The sequence below is a fragment of the Prionailurus bengalensis genome, chromosome C1, assembly GCF_016509475.1.
Source record: "Prionailurus bengalensis isolate Pbe53 chromosome C1, Fcat_Pben_1.1_paternal_pri, whole genome shotgun sequence".
NCBI classification, from domain to species: Eukaryota; Metazoa; Chordata; class Mammalia; order Carnivora; family Felidae; genus Prionailurus; species Prionailurus bengalensis.
The window spans coordinates 222,482,251-222,499,720 of NC_057345.1; the positions used below are offsets into that span (position 1 = coordinate 222,482,251).

The 17,470-nt window shown below is 56.4% G+C and overlaps 1 protein-coding gene across 7 annotated transcripts in view; it reads left to right on the forward strand.

Annotated features, from left to right (window-relative positions):
• The window catches only part of FARP2 (FERM, ARH/RhoGEF and pleckstrin domain protein 2), a 108,216-nt gene extending 90,750 nt beyond the window's left edge, over positions 1-17,466 (forward strand). For 3 of the 7 annotated variants that reach the window (XM_043578429.1, XM_043578430.1, XM_043578434.1), the window contains 11 exons: positions 1,150-1,387; positions 3,989-4,119; positions 9,466-9,534; positions 10,121-10,210; positions 13,542-13,852; positions 14,595-14,713; positions 15,059-15,219; positions 16,130-16,237; positions 16,438-16,589; positions 16,852-16,915; positions 17,210-17,466. In XM_043578429.1, coding sequence (XP_043434364.1) covers positions 1,150-1,387; positions 3,989-4,119; positions 9,466-9,534; positions 10,121-10,210; positions 13,542-13,852; positions 14,595-14,713; positions 15,059-15,219; positions 16,130-16,237; positions 16,438-16,589; positions 16,852-16,915; positions 17,210-17,278 — 1,512 coding nt within the window. In that variant the 3' untranslated portion in view covers positions 17,279-17,466. Of the gene's footprint in view, positions 1-1,149; positions 1,388-3,988; positions 4,120-9,465; positions 9,535-10,120; positions 10,211-13,541; positions 13,853-14,594; positions 14,714-15,058; positions 15,220-15,908; positions 16,238-16,437; positions 16,590-16,851; positions 16,966-17,209 lie in introns of those variants that run through there. The other 4 variants (XM_043578431.1, XM_043578432.1, XM_043578433.1 and 1 more) reach the window with 4 other exon arrangements.
• Positions 17,467-17,470: the final 4 nt, after the last annotated feature.

A 17,470-nucleotide genomic window follows, 5' to 3' on the forward strand; every position in this document is an offset into this window, starting at 1 on the left:
GTGCAGGACGTGTCTAGGCTGGCAGTGGGTCTTTGCACACAGGTCTGCTGGCTTATAGTTCAGGTTTTTTCCCTCAGACGTGTTAGAGCTCCCTGAGGGGAATGTGCCACGGAAAGTACCGAGCGACTCTGGGGAGCCGAGGTCAGCGACATGGCAGAAGCAGCACGTCTTCTCATCAGGACCAGTTGTCACCGGTGTGGAAAACAGGGGGGCCAGCCGTGCTTTCGCTGTTCAGGGGTCTCACTCTGGCTAAACACACCTGGGGCAGGTGCCCCACCCACATGCTCATCGTGGAGCAGCCCTGCAGCGTCCTGCCCGGGGACTCAAACCCACTGGTACTGCTCTGGGCTTCCGAGCCCTCATGGCCTCTCGCCGGGCTGGCCGCCGCCTCCATCCCAGGCCCGTCCTGCCTTCCAGCCAGTCCAGCCAGACTCCTGACATATCGTAGGCCCCACTCCTAGAAGCCTGGGGGGCCCACAGACCCCTCAGTTCTGTCTTCAGAGCGCCCTGCTCGGAGCCCCTTCTCTTACCCTGAGACTTGTTTGGTTTTCTGAGCCAGGTAGCAAATCCGTCATTTCTATCCCAAAAGCACTCGCGCAAATTTAAAATCAAAACACACACGAATCTGCTCGAGGTTATCGTACCACAGACGTTATGTGTAACATTAGTAAAACGAACTGATTTAACATTGAAACCTTCTAGAAGGTAGAGAGGGACTGGCTGGGATTATCTGTATAATACTCAGAATCCATACACGTGTGCTTTGATTTGTGCTGTAAGAATATTAGGAGTGATCATTCCCACTCCAACAAGTGGCTCGAACACCCGCTCTGCTCTGCGCGTGGCTGGGACCTACGGCCTCTGCGGGGCTGAGGGCAGAGGGGGCCTGGTCTGTTTCCCTGCCGCCCAGCACCACTGTGTCGTGTGACGCAGGTTACGGCCCTCTCAGCCCCAGCCCTTCCTCTGTAAAGTGGGGCTAACACCCCGTGTCCCCTCACCACACTCCCGTCTGAGTGCCGTCTGGTCGCACGCGCACCGGCCGTTCTTTTCTGTCTTGCCCCACTGAGATTTCCGGCTGACCAGGCTGTCCACGCGGGCCCCCCTCTCCCGCCCTCCTAACCTAAGGCCCTCCCTTTTATGCCCCAACAGGAGTTCACCAGCTACTTCCAAAGGCACGATGAAGTCCTGACGGAACTGGAAAAGGCCACCAAACGCTTTAAGAAGCTGGAGACGGTGTACAAAGAGTTTGAGCTCCAGAAAGTCTGCTACTTGCCCCTGAATGCGTTCCTGCTGAAGCCCATCCAGCGGCTGGTGCACTACCGCCTGCTGCTGAGCCGGCTGTGCGGCCGCTATGAGCCCGGGCACCATGACTACGCGGACTGCCGTGGTGAGTGTGGGCCGGACAGGCGGGAGCCGGTGTGGCCCAGAGCCGGTGTGGATGGGTGCCAGAGGCCCGGCTACAGGGCAGCATGCTGGCTTTCTTACTGGGAACTGGGGAGCGCGTGGCTTCCCCCCTGGGAGGGCTGGTCTGGCCGCAGCTGCCGGAGAGGTGGGTGCCTGTCCTTTAGCTCTGCCACTCCAGGGCAGGGATCTTCTCTGCACGTCTGCGCAGTGTAGGGAAGGACTCCGATCGCCTCGCAAAGTCACAGTGGCCTTCTGCTGTGGGGGGATCCCCCCCCACCCACCCAAGTCCACTGCCGGTAGAGAGCAGCAGAAAGCTGACCCTTTCTGGCCTTGAAGCCTTGGCTCTAAAAGTCAAGCATTTGAGCCAGCATGGCCCATCAGAAGCTTCTGATATTAATGAGCTTGGTCATTTTTATTTGTGTTAAGGGGACAAAGGAGCATAAACCCAGAGCTTTTAAGCCTACAGACGACCTCTAGTTGTGCGCTTCTGGTGCCAGCCTTTGTGCGAGTCCCCTACCGTCATTGGAAGATGAAAGATTATTTAGCTGGTCCCCACCTAGTCCCGAAGGGAGTAAATAAGATACTTTCTAATGTGTCATAGGACACTGACATCTCCCTTCCTCTTCATTCCAAAAGCAAGGGCTTTCTGCTCGATAAAAGGACAAAATTGTGGGAAACCCTCGCAAGCACATTTAGGGCGATACAAGTACGGAGCGTTTATAAAAGTCCGTTGGCCGTGGGGTGGGCGGTGCCGGCAGCGGAGGCCCGGGCTCCAGGACACGGCAGGGAGGCCAGTGCAAGCGGAGGGGGTGGGGCCCGCTCACTACCACCGGCTTCCCACTTGGTGGAACCCATCCCCGGGCTGATGCACGAGAGGGCTGGGGTTTTGCTGATGCAAAAACCCAGCAAGGTTGCGTGTCTGAACGTGCTGTGTAAATTGTTAACATGACACAGTGTTGATAACCCGACAGCCTGGATGGGTTTGCCTCAGAGCCTGGCCATCTCTGGAGCACTGGGAAAGCCATGGACGAAACACATGCTTAGCTGACAGCAGCGGTCAGGGCCCCTTCCCACCTGTTCCCCGACCTGCAGGGCTTCCTCGAACCTGTTGGGCAAAAGGGGATCCCTTTAGGTTGAGGCTCGCGTTGTGTTTTTTTATTTTTATTTTGTTAATGTTTATTTATTTTTGAGAGAGAGAGAGACACACACAGAGTGTGAGCAGGAGAGGATCAGAGACAGGGGGGCACAGAATGCAAAGCAGGCTCCAGGCTCCGAGCTGTCGGCACAGAGCCCGACGCGGGGCTCGAACTCACAGACCGCGAGATCATGACCTGAGCTGATGTCAGGCGTTTAACCGACCGAGCCACCCGGGAGCCCCTTGTGTTGTTATTTTATCTTTCGTTCAGTAAGGGTTTCCTGAGGGCGCTGCCTGGCACTGGCTCGGGGCCACTCGTGTGTGTCTGATCCCTCGACATCACTGTGATTCTGTGGAGACTCAGGCACAGGTGGGCCTGGGGACATCAGTTTGGCAGTAGGTCAGACACGTGTCCCCAGCTTCCACAGCCAACAAAGGTGCAGTGCGAGCCCACGTTCCGGCCCTGTGCTCCATGCACACAAGGCGTCTGAGAGCGAGGGACACCGGCGAGGCAGCCCGCGGTGCACCGACAGAGCAAAGCAAGCATCCGTGTGCCCCCGCGTCCAGACTCAACGGGAGCCCTGCAGCACAGCAAGGCCGGATGCAGCAGGCGCTCAGGGGCGTGCACCGTCCCTGGGGCTCTCCCAGCGGTTCCTCCGGAGGAGTGGCTCATCAAAGCGCGTGCTTTCTTATCCGATTTGATCCTCTTAAAGCTGTGAGGCAGGGGTGGGCACCCCGCTGGGAGCAACCGACCTGCAGGGGCGGAGCTGAGGGTGCAGACAGCTCCCGCTGTGCCTCTTGGGCGCACCAGGCAGTGGCCAGGCTGTCAGCGGAGGTTCTGGCGGGAGGGTGGAAGCTTCTCTGAGCCGTCCCCAAAAGGAAACAAAATGTGGCCACTCTGCTCTGGCCAAGCGGCTGCTCCCGGTGTGGCCTGCTCAGGGCTGCGTGGTGAAGGCCACCCTCCGTGGCTGCTTTTGTGCTTTGTCCGAATGAGTTTCCCGTCCTGGTGATGAACCTTCATATCTGTGCTGGAACTACAAGATTGGCATGTGTTTCTCGATTGAAGGAGAAAAAGGACAAAGGTTGTGAAGATGCGAATTATTCACCTTCCGACTACAGTAGCTAGTTCTCCGTAAAAAACAAATGCGGCTGTGCCCAGAACGGCAATTATTCACAAAGACCATCTTCCTGTTTTCCAAGCCGGAGCGTTAGCTAGTCAGTGGTTTGGACGGAACAGGTCCAAATTTCGAGGCATCTGCAGGGACCCCCACGTGCTGTCCCTGGCAGCTGCAAACCATGGACGGCAGTCCCGTGAGGAGTCGGGAGTAGAATGTTCCTTGGGTTAAAACTGCCTTTGAAAATGCCAGTTCCTGTTGCAGAGGTGTGGGTGGAGGGTTCCTTCCATGCCCACCTTCCCCGGTGCCTGTACTAAGGGGTCTCTCCTCACAGATGCCCTCCAGGCCATCACAGAGGTGACCTCCACACTCCAGCACAGCCTTGCCCGGCTGGAAAACCTCCAGAAGCTGACAGAGCTGCAGCGGGACTTGATCGGCATAGAGAATCTCATCACTCCCGGCAGGGTGAGTGACTTCGAGGAAGTTTTTTGAGATGGTCACCTAATTGTTTGGTTTTTAGCCAGTGTAGTTCACAATACATTGTTGTGTTAGCTTCGCGTGTGCAATACAGTGATGGTTCTGTGCTCCTCACGGTGAGTGGGCTCTCAATCCCCCTCACCTGTTTTACCCGTCTGCCCACCCACCTCCCCTCTGGGAACTACCAGTGTGTTCTCTATAGGTAAGAGTCTTTGCCGGGGGGGGGGGGGGGGGGGCGGGGGTTGTCTCCTTTTTTTTTCATTTGTTTCTTAAATTCTACGTACGAGTGAGATCATATGGTATTTATCATTCTCTGACTTCTTTCGCTTAGCATGATATTCTCTAGATCCATCCACGTGTTTGCAAATGGCAAGATTTCATTCTTTTTTATGGCTGAGTAATACCCCATCTTATCTATACACCACGTCTTCTTTATCCATTCATCAGTCAGTGGACTTGGGTTGCTTTTATATCTGGGCTATTGTAGATGATGCGGTAGTGAACTTAGAAGTGCGGATATCTTTTCAAATAGTGTTTCCATATTCTTTGGGTAAATAACCATAGTGGAATTACTGGGTCGTAGGGGAGTTCTATTTTTAATTTTTTGAGGAACCTCCACACTGTTCTCCAGAGTGGCTGCACCAGTTTGCACTCCCACCAGCAGTGCACGAGGGTTCCCGTTTCTCCACATCCTCATCAACACCTATTGTTTCTTGTGTTTTTAAGTCATTCCAACAGGTGTGAGGTAGTATCTTGTGGTTTCCATTTGCACTTCCCTAGTGATGAGTGACATTGAGCATCTTTTCATGTGTCTGTTGGCCATGAGGATGTCTTTGGAGAAATTTCTGTTCATACCTTGGATTATTTTTTCATATTGAGTTGTGTAAGTTTTTATACATTTTCGATACTAATCCTTTCTCAGATATGTCATTTGCAAATATGTTCTCCCATTCAGTAGATTGCCTTTTTGTTTTGCTGTTTCCTTTGCTATGCAAAAACTTATTTTGACGTAGTCCTAATAGTTTAGTTTTGCTTATGTTTCCCTTGTCTCAAGAGAGATATCTAGAAAGATGTTGCTAAGGCCCATGTCAGAGAAATTATTCTGAAGTTACCTCTTCTAGGATTTTTATGGTTTCAGGCCTCACATTTAGGTCTTTAGTCCATTTCAAACTTATTTTTGTGTATGGTGTGAGAAAGTAGTCCAGTTTTCCCGGCACTGTTTGTTGAAGAGACCGTCTTTTCCCCACTGTATATCCTTGCACCTTTTGTCAAAGGTTAATGGCCATATGATCATGGGTTTATCTCTGGGCTCTATTCTGCTCCACTGCTCTATGTGTCTGTGTTTGTGCCGGTACCACACTGTTTTGATGACTCCCTCTTTGTGGTACGTCTTGACATCTGGGATTGTGATGCCTCCAGCCTTGTTCTTTTTCACTTCATTGCGTGTAATTGAGACCTGGGTCACATACTGCAGAATTCATCTTTCCAAAGTGTACAGTCCAGTGGTCTTTAGGGTGTCCACAAGGTTGTGCAATCAGCATCGCTAATTCTAGAACATTTTCATCCCCCGTGAAAGAAACCCCGCACCTGTTAGCCACTCCCCTCCCCCGTCCCCAATCCACGGCAGCTACTAATCCACTTTCCGTGCATTTGCCTCTTCTGGACGTTTCCTCTAAGTGGAATCACTGTGTGGCCTTTGCGTCTGGCTTCTTTCACTGAGCGTCATGCTTCCGGGTTCATGTTGTAGCACGTCAGGGCCTCACTCACTTTTGTGGCTGTAAATTCTGTTCTCTGCATACAGCATGCTCTCTGTATCCGTTCATCTGCTGGTGGACTCTTGGGCTGCTCCCCCTAACGGGGACCGTGAGCAACGCTGCTGTGAACGTCTGTCCCTGCCACACAGGTCCATCTGTGAACACGTTTCCAGTTCTCCTGGGTAGACACTTAGGGGTGGAACTGCTGGGTTGTATGGGAACTGGGTTTAACCTTTTGAGAAACTGCCAGTTTTCCAAAGTCTTTCAGAGTTACCGGACAGCTTTACGTTCCCACCAGGGGTGTGTTGGGATTCCGGTTTCTCTGTACCTTGTCCCTGTGAGTCTAGGCATCGGGCTGCTACACAGGGTGTCTCACCGGGGTCACGATTTGCGTTTCTCACACAGCGGATGCCAAGGTTTTTGTTGTGTGTTTGTCGGCCATTTGTGTGCCTTCTTTGGTGAAATGCCACTTCGGATCCTTTTCTCCACCCGGGTCGTCTTTTGGCTGTTGAGTTGTGAGATTCTTTATCTGTTCTGGATACCAGACACTTACCAGAATAGGATTTGCAAATATGCCCTCCCATTTTGTGGGGTGTTTTTTCACTTTCTCGATGGTATCACAACACAGAAGGTGTTGGGTTTTGTTTTTAGGGATTTCTTAAATTTTTTTATTTATTTTTTTAAAATGTTTTTTAATGTTTATTTACTTTTGAGAGAGAGTGACTGTGAGTGGGGGAGGGGCAGAGAGAGGGAGACACAGAATCCAAATGGGGCTCCAAGCTCCAAGCTGTCAGCACAGAGCCCGACACAGGGCTCGAACTCACGGACTGTGAGATCACGACCTGAGTGGGAGTTGGATGCTTAACCGACTGAGCTACCCAGGCGCCCCCAGAGATTTTTGATTTTCACGAAATCCAATTTACCTATTCTCTCTTGGGTTGCTCGTGCTTTAGGTGTCACAGCTGAGACATCACTGCCCAGTCCACAGTGTGAAAATATACATCTGTGTTTTCTTCTAGAAGCTTTCTGTGTTTCAGCTCTTATATTTGTTAATGTTTATTTATTTTTGAGAGAGTGCATGAGCAGGGGAGGTTACAGACAGAGGATCCAAAGTGGACTCCATGTTGACAGCAGATGGCCCGATGTGGGCTCCAACTCACGAACAGTGAGATCATGTCCTGAGCCAAAGTCAGACGCTCAACCAACTGAGCTACCCAGGCTCCCCTCAGCTCTTATATTTAGATTTGATCCATTTTTAGTTCATTTTTATGTGTGGTGTGAGGTAGGGGTCCCACTCCATTCTTTCCCACGTGGACATCTAGTGTTCCCAGCACCATTTGTTGAACTGTCCATAGACACAGATATGCAGGTTTCTTTTTGAACCCTAGTTCCCTTCCATGGGTCTACATGTCTCCTGGCTGCTTGCTCCTTGCTTCGCCACTAATGCTTTTTGCTTTGAACTTAGTACTGTCAACCTAAGAAGACCTTTTTAAGGGTTGCATGGGGGATGTTTCTCATCTTAACACAAATTAGATTGTGGTGTGTAAGTCATGTGTCCGTGTTCGCCTTGTTAGAAGGTATGGAGAATGTGGGATCACAAAGAAAAGAAATGAGCTACACTAAAATGTATAGGAAGGGGGAGCCTGGGTGGGTCAGTCTGTTGAGCGTCCAACTTTGGCTCAGGTCATGATCTCGCGGTTCCTGAGTTCGAGCCCCGCATCAGGTTCTGTGCTGACAGCTCAGAGCTTGGAGCCTGCTTCGGATTCTGTGTCTCCCCCTCTCTCGGCCCCTCCCCTGCTCGAGCACTGTTTCTCTCTCTCTCTTTCTCAAAAGTAAATAAAACATTAAAAATTTTTTTATGTACAGGAAGGTTCTGACCTCCTGGAGTCAGGGCTTTGGTTGGTACCCAGACAGCTCTGTGTCCTTTCTCTCCTTGCCACGTGGCTGAGGGTTGCGGCTGGCTGTGAGCTCCTGGAGGTCAGTAGGGCTCTCAATACAGGCTGTTTCTCTCGGTGCTCCACTCAATGGGTTATCAGTGGTGGCCCAGGGGACCGTCACTACAGGGACTGGAAAACCGGGCGGGGTCTCTGTGTGGCCCGGCAAGTTGCTCCACGTCTGGGGCCACAGGGGACTGATGGCAGCTGCTTGGCTCAGCACCTGGCATGAAGTGGCTGGTCTGCCAACACTTGCTGCCATAGTTGTTTTTAGCCCAAACCTCTAACGTCTTCATGACTCAGGGCTCCTGGTCTCCCTGCTTGCTTAAATGCTCATGTCAGAGACAGAAGCCACACGAGAGATGTGAGCAGAGGAGTTTAAGAGCCAGGGTTATTAACTAGGAAGAAAGTTGATAATGAGGTACCAGAGGGCCAGCAGGGCCCTGTCGAAGAGGCAGGACGCAAGTGCCACCCGGGGCGAGCCTGCAGCGCCGCAGGCAGTGTTTGAGGGAAGGGCAGCCACGGACCTGGGACACACTCCCGGGAGAAGGGGCTGCTGCCCTGCGGCTCCCCGGGGCAGAGGGGGAGGAGCCGGCTGTGTGAAGGGAGGAGCCCTGCAAACAGGACTGGGGGCCGCAGGAAGGGGCTGGGCTCCCCGCTCACCCTCAGCCGAAGAAGAGTGAGAAGAGTGCGTGCGGCTGGGCAGGTGGGTCCGCAGGGGTTCCGCGAAGTCCTCCGTTTTACGCCCTCACTTGGTCCATTCGAGGGCCGGGGTCTCTGGCGAGTGCTCAGGGTGTGAAGCTCACGCTCCTGCTTCTCTGAAAGGAATGACAGATGGCAGCAGAATGTCTGGAAATTGTCCAAACCGGAATTCTTCGGAATTACCAGGACTGACCCTTCCCGCCATTGGTGTGGGCAGTCAGGCCTGTGTGGACGCCCGAGGGCCTGGGAAGTGCTGCTTCCGGGGCAGGTGGGGAAGTGTGAGGGTGTGCCCGGGTCCTGGTGGTGCCATCAGGCCCTGGCGGCAGAGGCCGCACCCTCTCCTCCTCGGTGGAGGGACAGCCCAGGACGAGTGTGGGCGGCTCCCACCAGGGCCTTATTCCTTTGGGGTGGAAAAGCCTGCGTGGTTTGGGGAATCATTTCTCCAAATGCCAGTGCCCAGGTGGCAGCTGACACTAATTACCTGTGAACATTTGGTGGGAACCAGCTGTCCCTTCCTCCCTCCCATTCTCAGGCTGCTCTGGCCGACTTTTTCCTCAAAGCTGAACTCCAGTATCTCTGTGTCTGAACCTTCCAGAAGCTTCCCCTCAACAAGAACAGTGCCCTTTGCATTCCATGAAGGCTCTCGGCATAGCTGGCCGGTGGCGAGACGGGGCTGCAGGTGTTCAGCAGACAGTCTGGGGACCGACTTGGATGCCAAGGGAGGCAGGCGAGGGAGGGGGGAGGGGAAGGGAAGAGGTCGGAAAAGCATGGAGCGTCCTGGGTAGGAGGGCACTGTCGAAGGGTCGGACGGGGGCCTGTGAGTGGCTTATCCAGACGGGCTCAGAGAAGTATAAATGGTGACATCACCTGGCCCTCAGCCCCGCCAGCACACCACCTGCAGAGGTGGCCTTCGGCACAAATAGGACCTCATCTCTCTCTTTTAGGAGTTCATCCGCGAGGGCTGCCTTCACAAGCTCACCAAGAAAGGTCTGCAGCAGAGAATGTTCTTTCTGGTAGGTGGGGTGGGTGTGGTTGTGTCCGGTGAGCCAGTGCTGAGGCCCAGGCAAGCAGCCCCAAGTCAGACAGGAGCCCGCCTAGGACGGCACAAAACACTCGCAGCGAGGCGCCTGCCTCATTCTGTGTTCTGGGAGCTGCCTGCAAGGCCATCAGAAAACCAGAAGATAGAAAAGTCCACATTCCCGTTGCTGCAGGAATGTTCTGCTGAGAGCTGGCTTTGCCTCAGAGAGGCCCTCCCGGCGGGTCCCCTTGATCGGCTCCCTTCCTCCTGCCACTTAGGAGACCCCAGCCTGAGCCACCCTGGCTGAGCCTGACCGGAGGACCAGCCAGAAGTCCCCACCGCCTCCAGCTGGCGGGCACTGGGCATGCGGGCCTAAGAGATCTGCTGCCTCATGTGGTTACCAGCTCGTCAAAATAATCGTGTGACTGAAAAAAAAAAATTCCTTTTTTGCCCCAAATCTCCAGCAAGCTGAGCAAATTTGATAACCACATAAAGGCCCCAGGCGCCGAAGTTGGTCTATTAAGACATTGAAACCTGTCGCTTGCTTTTAAGCTTCACGTAATAAAGCCTGTCGTCTTCAGTTCTCAGATATGCTGCTCTACACAAGCAAAGGGGTCACCGGTACCAGCCACTTCCGGATCCGGGGCCTCCTTCCTCTCCGTGGCATGCTGGTGAGTGCCAGGCACCGCGCCAATGGTCGTTACTATCCCTCCTCACGCTCCAGCCCACCTGCCGTTCCCCTGGGGGCCTGTCCTTCCTTGGACGGCACAATGGGAGACCCCAGTTGGGTGCTCAGGGAATGGGGCCGACCCAGCTCTTGAAAAAAAAAACCCCGATCCCCTTTCACTGCTCTTGTGCTCATCCCTTCTCACATGGGCCGTTCTCTTCACGTCGTCTGATCGTTCCTAGTTCTGTCACACGTGCACATGCGCACACAGCTTCAAAACCGGAAGACAGCACCACCAACAAGTCGTCAGGCTGTAGCTGGGGGCTGGGCTCGGGCCTTCCCTCCATGTTCTAGGACCTGGCCACAGGAAACGTCGCACCCCGTCTGTGCGCCGCCGTAGCGGGCCTGGGCCGCCGGTGACCCTGTTGCACAGCGTGCTCTCTGTCCACGCCACACACCGGTCAGCATGTCTGTGTCCCCTCAGCACAGGCTCAGCCAGACACTTCAGTGTGGTCTCTGACGAGCCCTTCGTTTTGACGTGACCCAGTTCCCCAGCCTTACCTTTTGTGGTCGGTGCTGTTCGTGGTCTGACGACCCTGCGTGAAGGTCTCAGAGAGGCTCACGCACACACATCGACTCACTGTCCACTCGCCCTTGAGCGTAAACCTGCACTCAGCCTGGACCCCGTCTTTGGGAACAGTCAAGATGGCTGGCCAGGTTCGGGTGTTTGCCACAGAGCTGTGCCGTTGGTCCAGAACAGGCCACACTGCAGTGAGCGTCTCTCCTGCAGCCCCGCCAGCCTCCCGTCCAGGTGCCCACGGGTGGGGGCTCAGACACCACTCTGCTACACTTGCCTGGTCTGCCTCAATTTCCCCACCCTTCTTCAAGGGTGTTTTCCCCTTCCCGGCCCTCCGTGTTCCTGGGCACTGTGCCTCCTTCCACTGGGCACCCGAGCCTGTAACATTTGGTGGTGTTCCCCACCCTCGGCAAAACGGGGCCTGTCCGAACACAGTCCTCTGCCCTCGCTGGAAGCAGACCCCATCTGTTCTAAAGTGTATATATTTTTTTTAATTTTTTTTAACATTTATTTATTTTTGAGACAGAGAGAGAGACAGAGCATGAATGAGGGAGGGGCAGAGAGAGAGGGAGACACAGAATCGGAAGCAGGCTCCAGGCTCTGAGCCATCAGCCCAGAGCCCGACGCGGGGCTCGAACTCACGGACCGCGAGATCGTGACCTGAGCTGAAGTCGGACGCTTAACCGACTGAGCCACCCAGGCACCCCTAAAGTGTATATTTTTTAATTATACTTTCATTATAGAAAAAAATGGAAAATATAAAAATCTCTCATGACTTCGCCACCAAGTAACACGCACTGTTGGCATTTTGCAACGTGCCCTTCAGGCTTCGTCTGTACGGGAACATTTCCGTGGGTGGCACGGCGCAATCACCTACAAGCTCTTCTGTAACTCGTTTGTTCTTGCTCAGCGCTTCATCCCTAACGTCTCCCGTGCTTGTAATAGGTGGGCTCCGTGCACATTTAATGGAGACGGGCAGTGGACTGGGAGGCCAGACTCTGGCTTTCTGAACTGTTTCCCGACATTGGACATTCTGGCTCCATTTAGTTTTTCGAAATTAGAAATAACCCCGTTGGATTTTGGTCTTTCTACACATCTCTACGCCCGGCACGTGTTGTTCGAGCCTTGGGCACGCTCGTTTTTCTGGCTCCGAATATCAGCGCCACATCACTGCCGGAGCATACGCACGACCCGGCCTCCCACTAAGTGCATCCGAGCCTCTTTCCACGGCGTCGGGGGGCACTGGGCACTCACCCCTCATCCTTCGCAGTCCGGCCGGTGGCGCAGCTTTTGGACGGTCGTGGAGGCTGACGGAGTCCGTGTCTCCTAGAGTCTGGGGCCTCCCCGAGGAGACACGCGGGTGTCTGCTGCCACGGTCTCTGTCGGTCCGTTGGCTCTTCGTACACATTTGTGCCGCATTTTATAGACGCCACCCGCTCGCGGAGGCCACGGATCCCTTCCGCAGCTGGCAAGTCCTGTTTGTCTCGCCTGCGGTTTGGTGTGATCTGGTAGAATTTTAAGTCCACTGGACAGTGATCGTGTCTTCCTCCTGGGACGGCACCTGGCACAGAGGTCCCAACAAATCCTTGCTGAAGGAGGGAATTCAGACATTTTTATAGTCAGATCAGTTCATCTTTTCCATCAGGGCTCCCATCCTTAGTGCGGGCTCAGGAAGTCCTTCCCTGTGCCAAGATCACACCAGCGCCTTTTTGTTCTTCTGATACATTCAGTTTCCTTAAGTCTCCCTCACAAACTGCCTGAACGTGTTTCCTTGCGGGCCACCAGATGGGGACGTGCCACGTCCCCCCTTGCACGCAGCTTCCTTTGTCGAACCTGTTTCTCTCTGACCTCCAAGGCTGCCCTCGTCATGGAAACACTGTGGCCTTCACACTTGGGGTGCCTGCTGGGCCTCCCGTCTCATTTCTCCGGGCCAGCCTCAGTCACACTGTTCTGTCATGTGGGGGGGTTGCTGTGTTGGGAAGCTCCACCCCTTATTCGTCCTCCTTTTTAAAAAGTTCTTTGCTACTTTCAAGTATTTAATTCTTCCAGATAAACTGAGGAATCATTTGGACAAATTCCTTCCAAAAACAGCACCGGGATTTCTAGTTCAATGGCATTACATTTACGTGCTGACTTACAGGGAGACGAACATCGTGACCTTCTCTTGCTGGCCGCTGCTCACACTTTCAGATCTTTTGTGTCCTGCGTGAGGCTTGGTGGTTGGCATCGCATGGGCCCCCACACAGGGAAGCCGTCTCTTCGGGGGTGGTCTGTAACCGGGTGGTCCCGGGGAACAGACAGCCGGCCTCATCCTGAATGCAGAGGGAAGGGTGACAGGTCTTGGCTTCAGAAAGAGAACCTGTGTCATGTTTACGGCTTCCTCCTGTTTCCACGTGAGAGACATCAGAAGTCACACGTTGGATTTTAGCTGAGGTGTATGTGGCATTGCAGAAATGACCGCCCTCCTCCCGACAGGGAGACCTCTGCTGGCCGGCTTCCCAGCGTCAAAGCACCGTCGCATCCCGGGAGCACCCTTCCTCGGTCACAGGGCAATTTTTTGTCTGTGCTTTGGGTTTGATTGGATAGTATTTTATTTGGGAGTTACTTCAGTGAGTCACTTAGAACCGTGAGCAGTCCGTTAGGTTTTTCTCTGAAGCTAACTTTGTCAGGTTTTGGTACCAGGTTTATAAAGCAAACTGTCCATTTCCCTTTTTGATAATGAAAATGCTCAACATTTTTTCCTGTGCTTGACTTTCAGCTAATAGTGCTGGACCCACCGGTGAGTAGTTCGGTGCCCTGCGGCCCACAGCTCGCCCACCTGGGTGGCAGGTGCCGTGGCCTGGGGATCCCCATGCCCCCTGTAGCCCCTGGTAGTCAGCAGAGATTTGCCCAGCACAGGGCTTCCGAGGCACCTGTGTTGTGCTGCAGGCGCGGGCTCTGCCGGCCCCGGGCTCACTCCACACGCCCGCCTCTTCTCCCGCCACAGGTAGAAGAGGGCGAGAGCGGGCGGTCTGTTCCACACTGTTTCACCATTTGTGCAGCTCAGAAAACAGTCGTGGTAGCAGCCAGGTAAGAATGTTCCACCGTGCACCCAGCGGCCCGGGGCGGTGGGGTGGGGCGGGGGAGTGCTTCCCTGGCACGAGCGAGGTCGTTGTGGGGCGCGTGCCCCCTTGAGCCCTGCTTCAGTTATGTGACCGGAGAGCAGGTTCTCCTGTGGTGGGAAGCGAGTGACCTTTGAGAATGTCCCCACGGAGCGGCCACGGTGCTGTTGAGCTGCCTCGACCAGGGGCAGCCCACGTGGTTAGTGGCACTTAGGTGCCCTCAAGTCGGGGAGGGGACCGGCCTCCACCTGCTCCCACGGCCGAGCCACTTCCCCCAAATCACCCCAGTGTGAAGGAGGCCTGAGCTCAAAGGTGAGCAGGCGGCTCACTGCCCTGTAGGGGCCGGGGGTCCCCGGCCCCTTCCAGAGGGGAGGCGTTTCTCCTCCCGGGCGGGCGCCTGGCTCTGGGCTTCCACCCCGTCGTCATCGCGTCACGGCTGCCGTCAGAGAGCACAGGACACTTAATGCCCCACCAGGAAGCCGTGGCAGCTTAATCATGAACCAGGAACGGGTCTGGTATTTCAGCGGCAGAGACTTGAAAGTTCTGGTTTCGGGAATGAAGTGTCCCTGGAGAAGCGCCCCCTCCAGGCCCTTCACCTCCCAGGGGGGTGCGGCCCTCGGACCTTCAGTCAGAGAAGCCGGCACAGCAGGGAGCCCCTGGTGGCCTGGGTCCTGTGATCCGGGCGCTGAGCCTCGGCCCTCCCCCACCAGCACCCGCCTGGAAAAGGAGAAGTGGATATGTGACCTGAACACTGCCATCGACGTGGCCAAGAGCGGGGGTGACCCGTCCCTGGTGCTGCCGGGTAGCGTGCTCTGCGCTCCTCCCTGCAGTGAGTTCCGGCCGGGACGCCCCCTCGGGGACCCCGCTGCACCTAAGCTTCCCTACAGATCCCTTTTCTCGGTCACAGGCCTCCTGCCGGCCCACAGGCTCTCCCTCCACAGAGAACGGTCCAGGCACCCCGAACACCAGGGGAGAGGTTGGGAGGGGCGCGGGGAGGGGCCACGAGCTCTCCTGGCAGAAGCGCGTGTGACTGCTCTCCGCCCATTGCTGACCCGGGCTGCAGGCTTCCCTCGTCCCCCAGTCCAGAGCACTGGACCAAAAGCACCCCCCACCCCCGCCCTACTCGCCCCGTGCTCCCGTTTCCCTCTGAGCAGAGGGCCGACTCCTTCCCCAGGGTCCTCTGAGGAGGTCTCTCCGGAGCAAGAGTCCGAAGACACTCATGGCGTCCACGGGTCCCTGGAGGGGCAGGGCCAGCACCGGGCCAACACCACAGTGCACGTGTGCTGGTACCGGAACACCAGCGTCTCCAGAGCCGACCAGAGCGCGGCCGTCGAGGTACGGCGGCCCCAAGCGCCCTCTGCTTGCGCTGGCTACAGGGGAGGAGGGCTGGACCGGGCAGAGCAGGGGGCCACCAGGCTGCGGGCTGACCGTGACCATCAGGGCTTGTGCAGGCCCACGAGATTAGTTCCGTGTGGGAGGATCCGGGCGGACGGCGTCCCTGGGGTTCTCCGGAAAGGGCGGTCTCATGGGGGCTGCCGCCTCCCCTCCCACCTCCTTCACCCGGAGCGGCCACTTCACGCTCCAGCCCTTCGGCCCCCAGGCCGCCTCCCATTCGCTGTGGGTTTTGGGCTCCTGTCGTACCTGAGGCAGAACCAAGTGAGGAAGCCGTCAGAGCCCCGGGCTCCCCCGTCAACTGGGGCCCGAAAGGTAGGGCCCACAGAAAGGGCAGAGCACCGCCAGCACGCCAGGCCCCACGAGCCCAGTGCGAGGAGTGCGGGCTGAAGGCCCGCACGGTGACGGCGTCCCTGCAGGGCCCTCGTGAGCACAGTCAGGGTTACAAGGGAGAGGCGGGGCCACTGGCCACAGGGGCCATCCTGGGTCAGGACGCCACGCTCAGGGCCAGGCCGTCTCGTTGGGACTGTGCTAACTTGGCTCCACGTGGCCTGTCACAGCATCGGGTTTATGAGGGTCATGGCTGGGGAGGTTATGAACAGGGAAAAGAAACTTCGCGTCCTTCTACTCAGCGCCTGGGACCTCACCCCCCACATCTGTAAACATCCTTGTCAGACTATGAACAGACTGACGACCCAGAGCCCTGGCGAAGGAAGCTGCCGCCCAGGAAAGTGTAGTCAAGGCCACAGCCAAGAAAGCCCTCGGGGGCCGATGCGCGCTTCGGGGTAGCAGGTGCTGCTCCGGGACAGAGTCCCAGGACCCTAACCAGTACCGGTGTCTTTCTTTCCCATAGAACCAGCTTTCAGGGTATCTGCTGAGAAAATTCAAAAACAGTAACGGCTGGCAGAAGCTCTGGGTGGTTTTCACCAACTTCTGTTTGTTCTTCTACAAAACTCATCAGGTAAAGGTGCTGGACGGAGCCGGGGCGGGGAGGCGGCCGTGCCCTTGGCGCTGGCAGACAGCGGCCCCTGCTCCTGGCACAGGAGAGCACGGCCTCCCGGCTCCTCCGCCCGCGCTCACGGGGCATTCAGTCCCGACAGGGAGAGCGGGTTGGGCGGTGGTCGGGGGGGCGCACCCGCCGAGCCACGTGCCACCTTGCAGGACGACTACCCCCTGGCCAGCCTCCCGCTGCTGGGCTACAGTGTCAGCGTCCCCAAGGAGGCTGACTGCATCCACAAGGAGCACGTCTTCAAGCTCCAGTTCAAGTCCCACGTCTACTTCTTCCGGGCTGAGAGCAAGTACACGTTTGAGAGGTAATCCTGTGGCAGGCGGCCACGGTCGGCCGCTGTCCCCGCGGGTCTCCTGTTGTTACAGAGGGTGCCGGAGGCAGGCGCTCTGAGCCCTGGAGAGAAGGGCTGGGTGCCGCCTCCAGAAGGGCTGGCTGGCCCGTTCGCTCCGTGCCCAGGGTTACCCCTGGGGAGTTATTTGAGCACAAGGCCACTGGTGTGACCAGGGCACACCCTGAAACCCGAGCGAGCATCTTGGGAGCTTCTGACGGCCCAGCCTCTTCTCCAGGTGGATGGAGGTGATCGAGAGAGCCAGCAGCTCACCTGGGAGGGCCAGGCGCCCCGAGGACGAGGCGTGAAGCCCGCCCTGCCCGAGGAGGGCAGAACCAAGGAGCAGAGCAGGGTCAGCACATCCCCCGTGACGGCGGGTCCCGTCTTCCCAACGGCGCAGGGGTGGCTGTGGTCTCCTCGGGTCCCCGGCGTAGGATAGGTGGGGTAGGACAGCGTGGGGACGCCTCACAGCGACCTCTGGGAGGGTCGTCATCCCGAGACCCAGTGGGCACCGGGAAGGACACGCAAGTAAAAAGGCGGGCCCGGCTCAGGGATGGTGGCCGCACCCCACGCTCCCCTGCCCTCTCCTCTTCCAGAGCAGCGCCCTGCCGAGGACCGGCCCGGAACAGGAACCAGGGTGGGCCCTGCAGCTGCACGCCAGATGACACGTGTCCACGCAAGTCCAGCAGAAGCCACTCTGGAGCCCGCCCCACAGACCTCTGGAGGAGAGGACACCAACGTTCCCACCTGGCCCCGGGAGGGCAAGGGCCTAGAGTTTCTCGGTTCCCCCAGGGTTTCCTCACAAATCAAAGTAAATGGACACGGGCTCTGTTACTCTGTCCATGCAAACGTGCGTG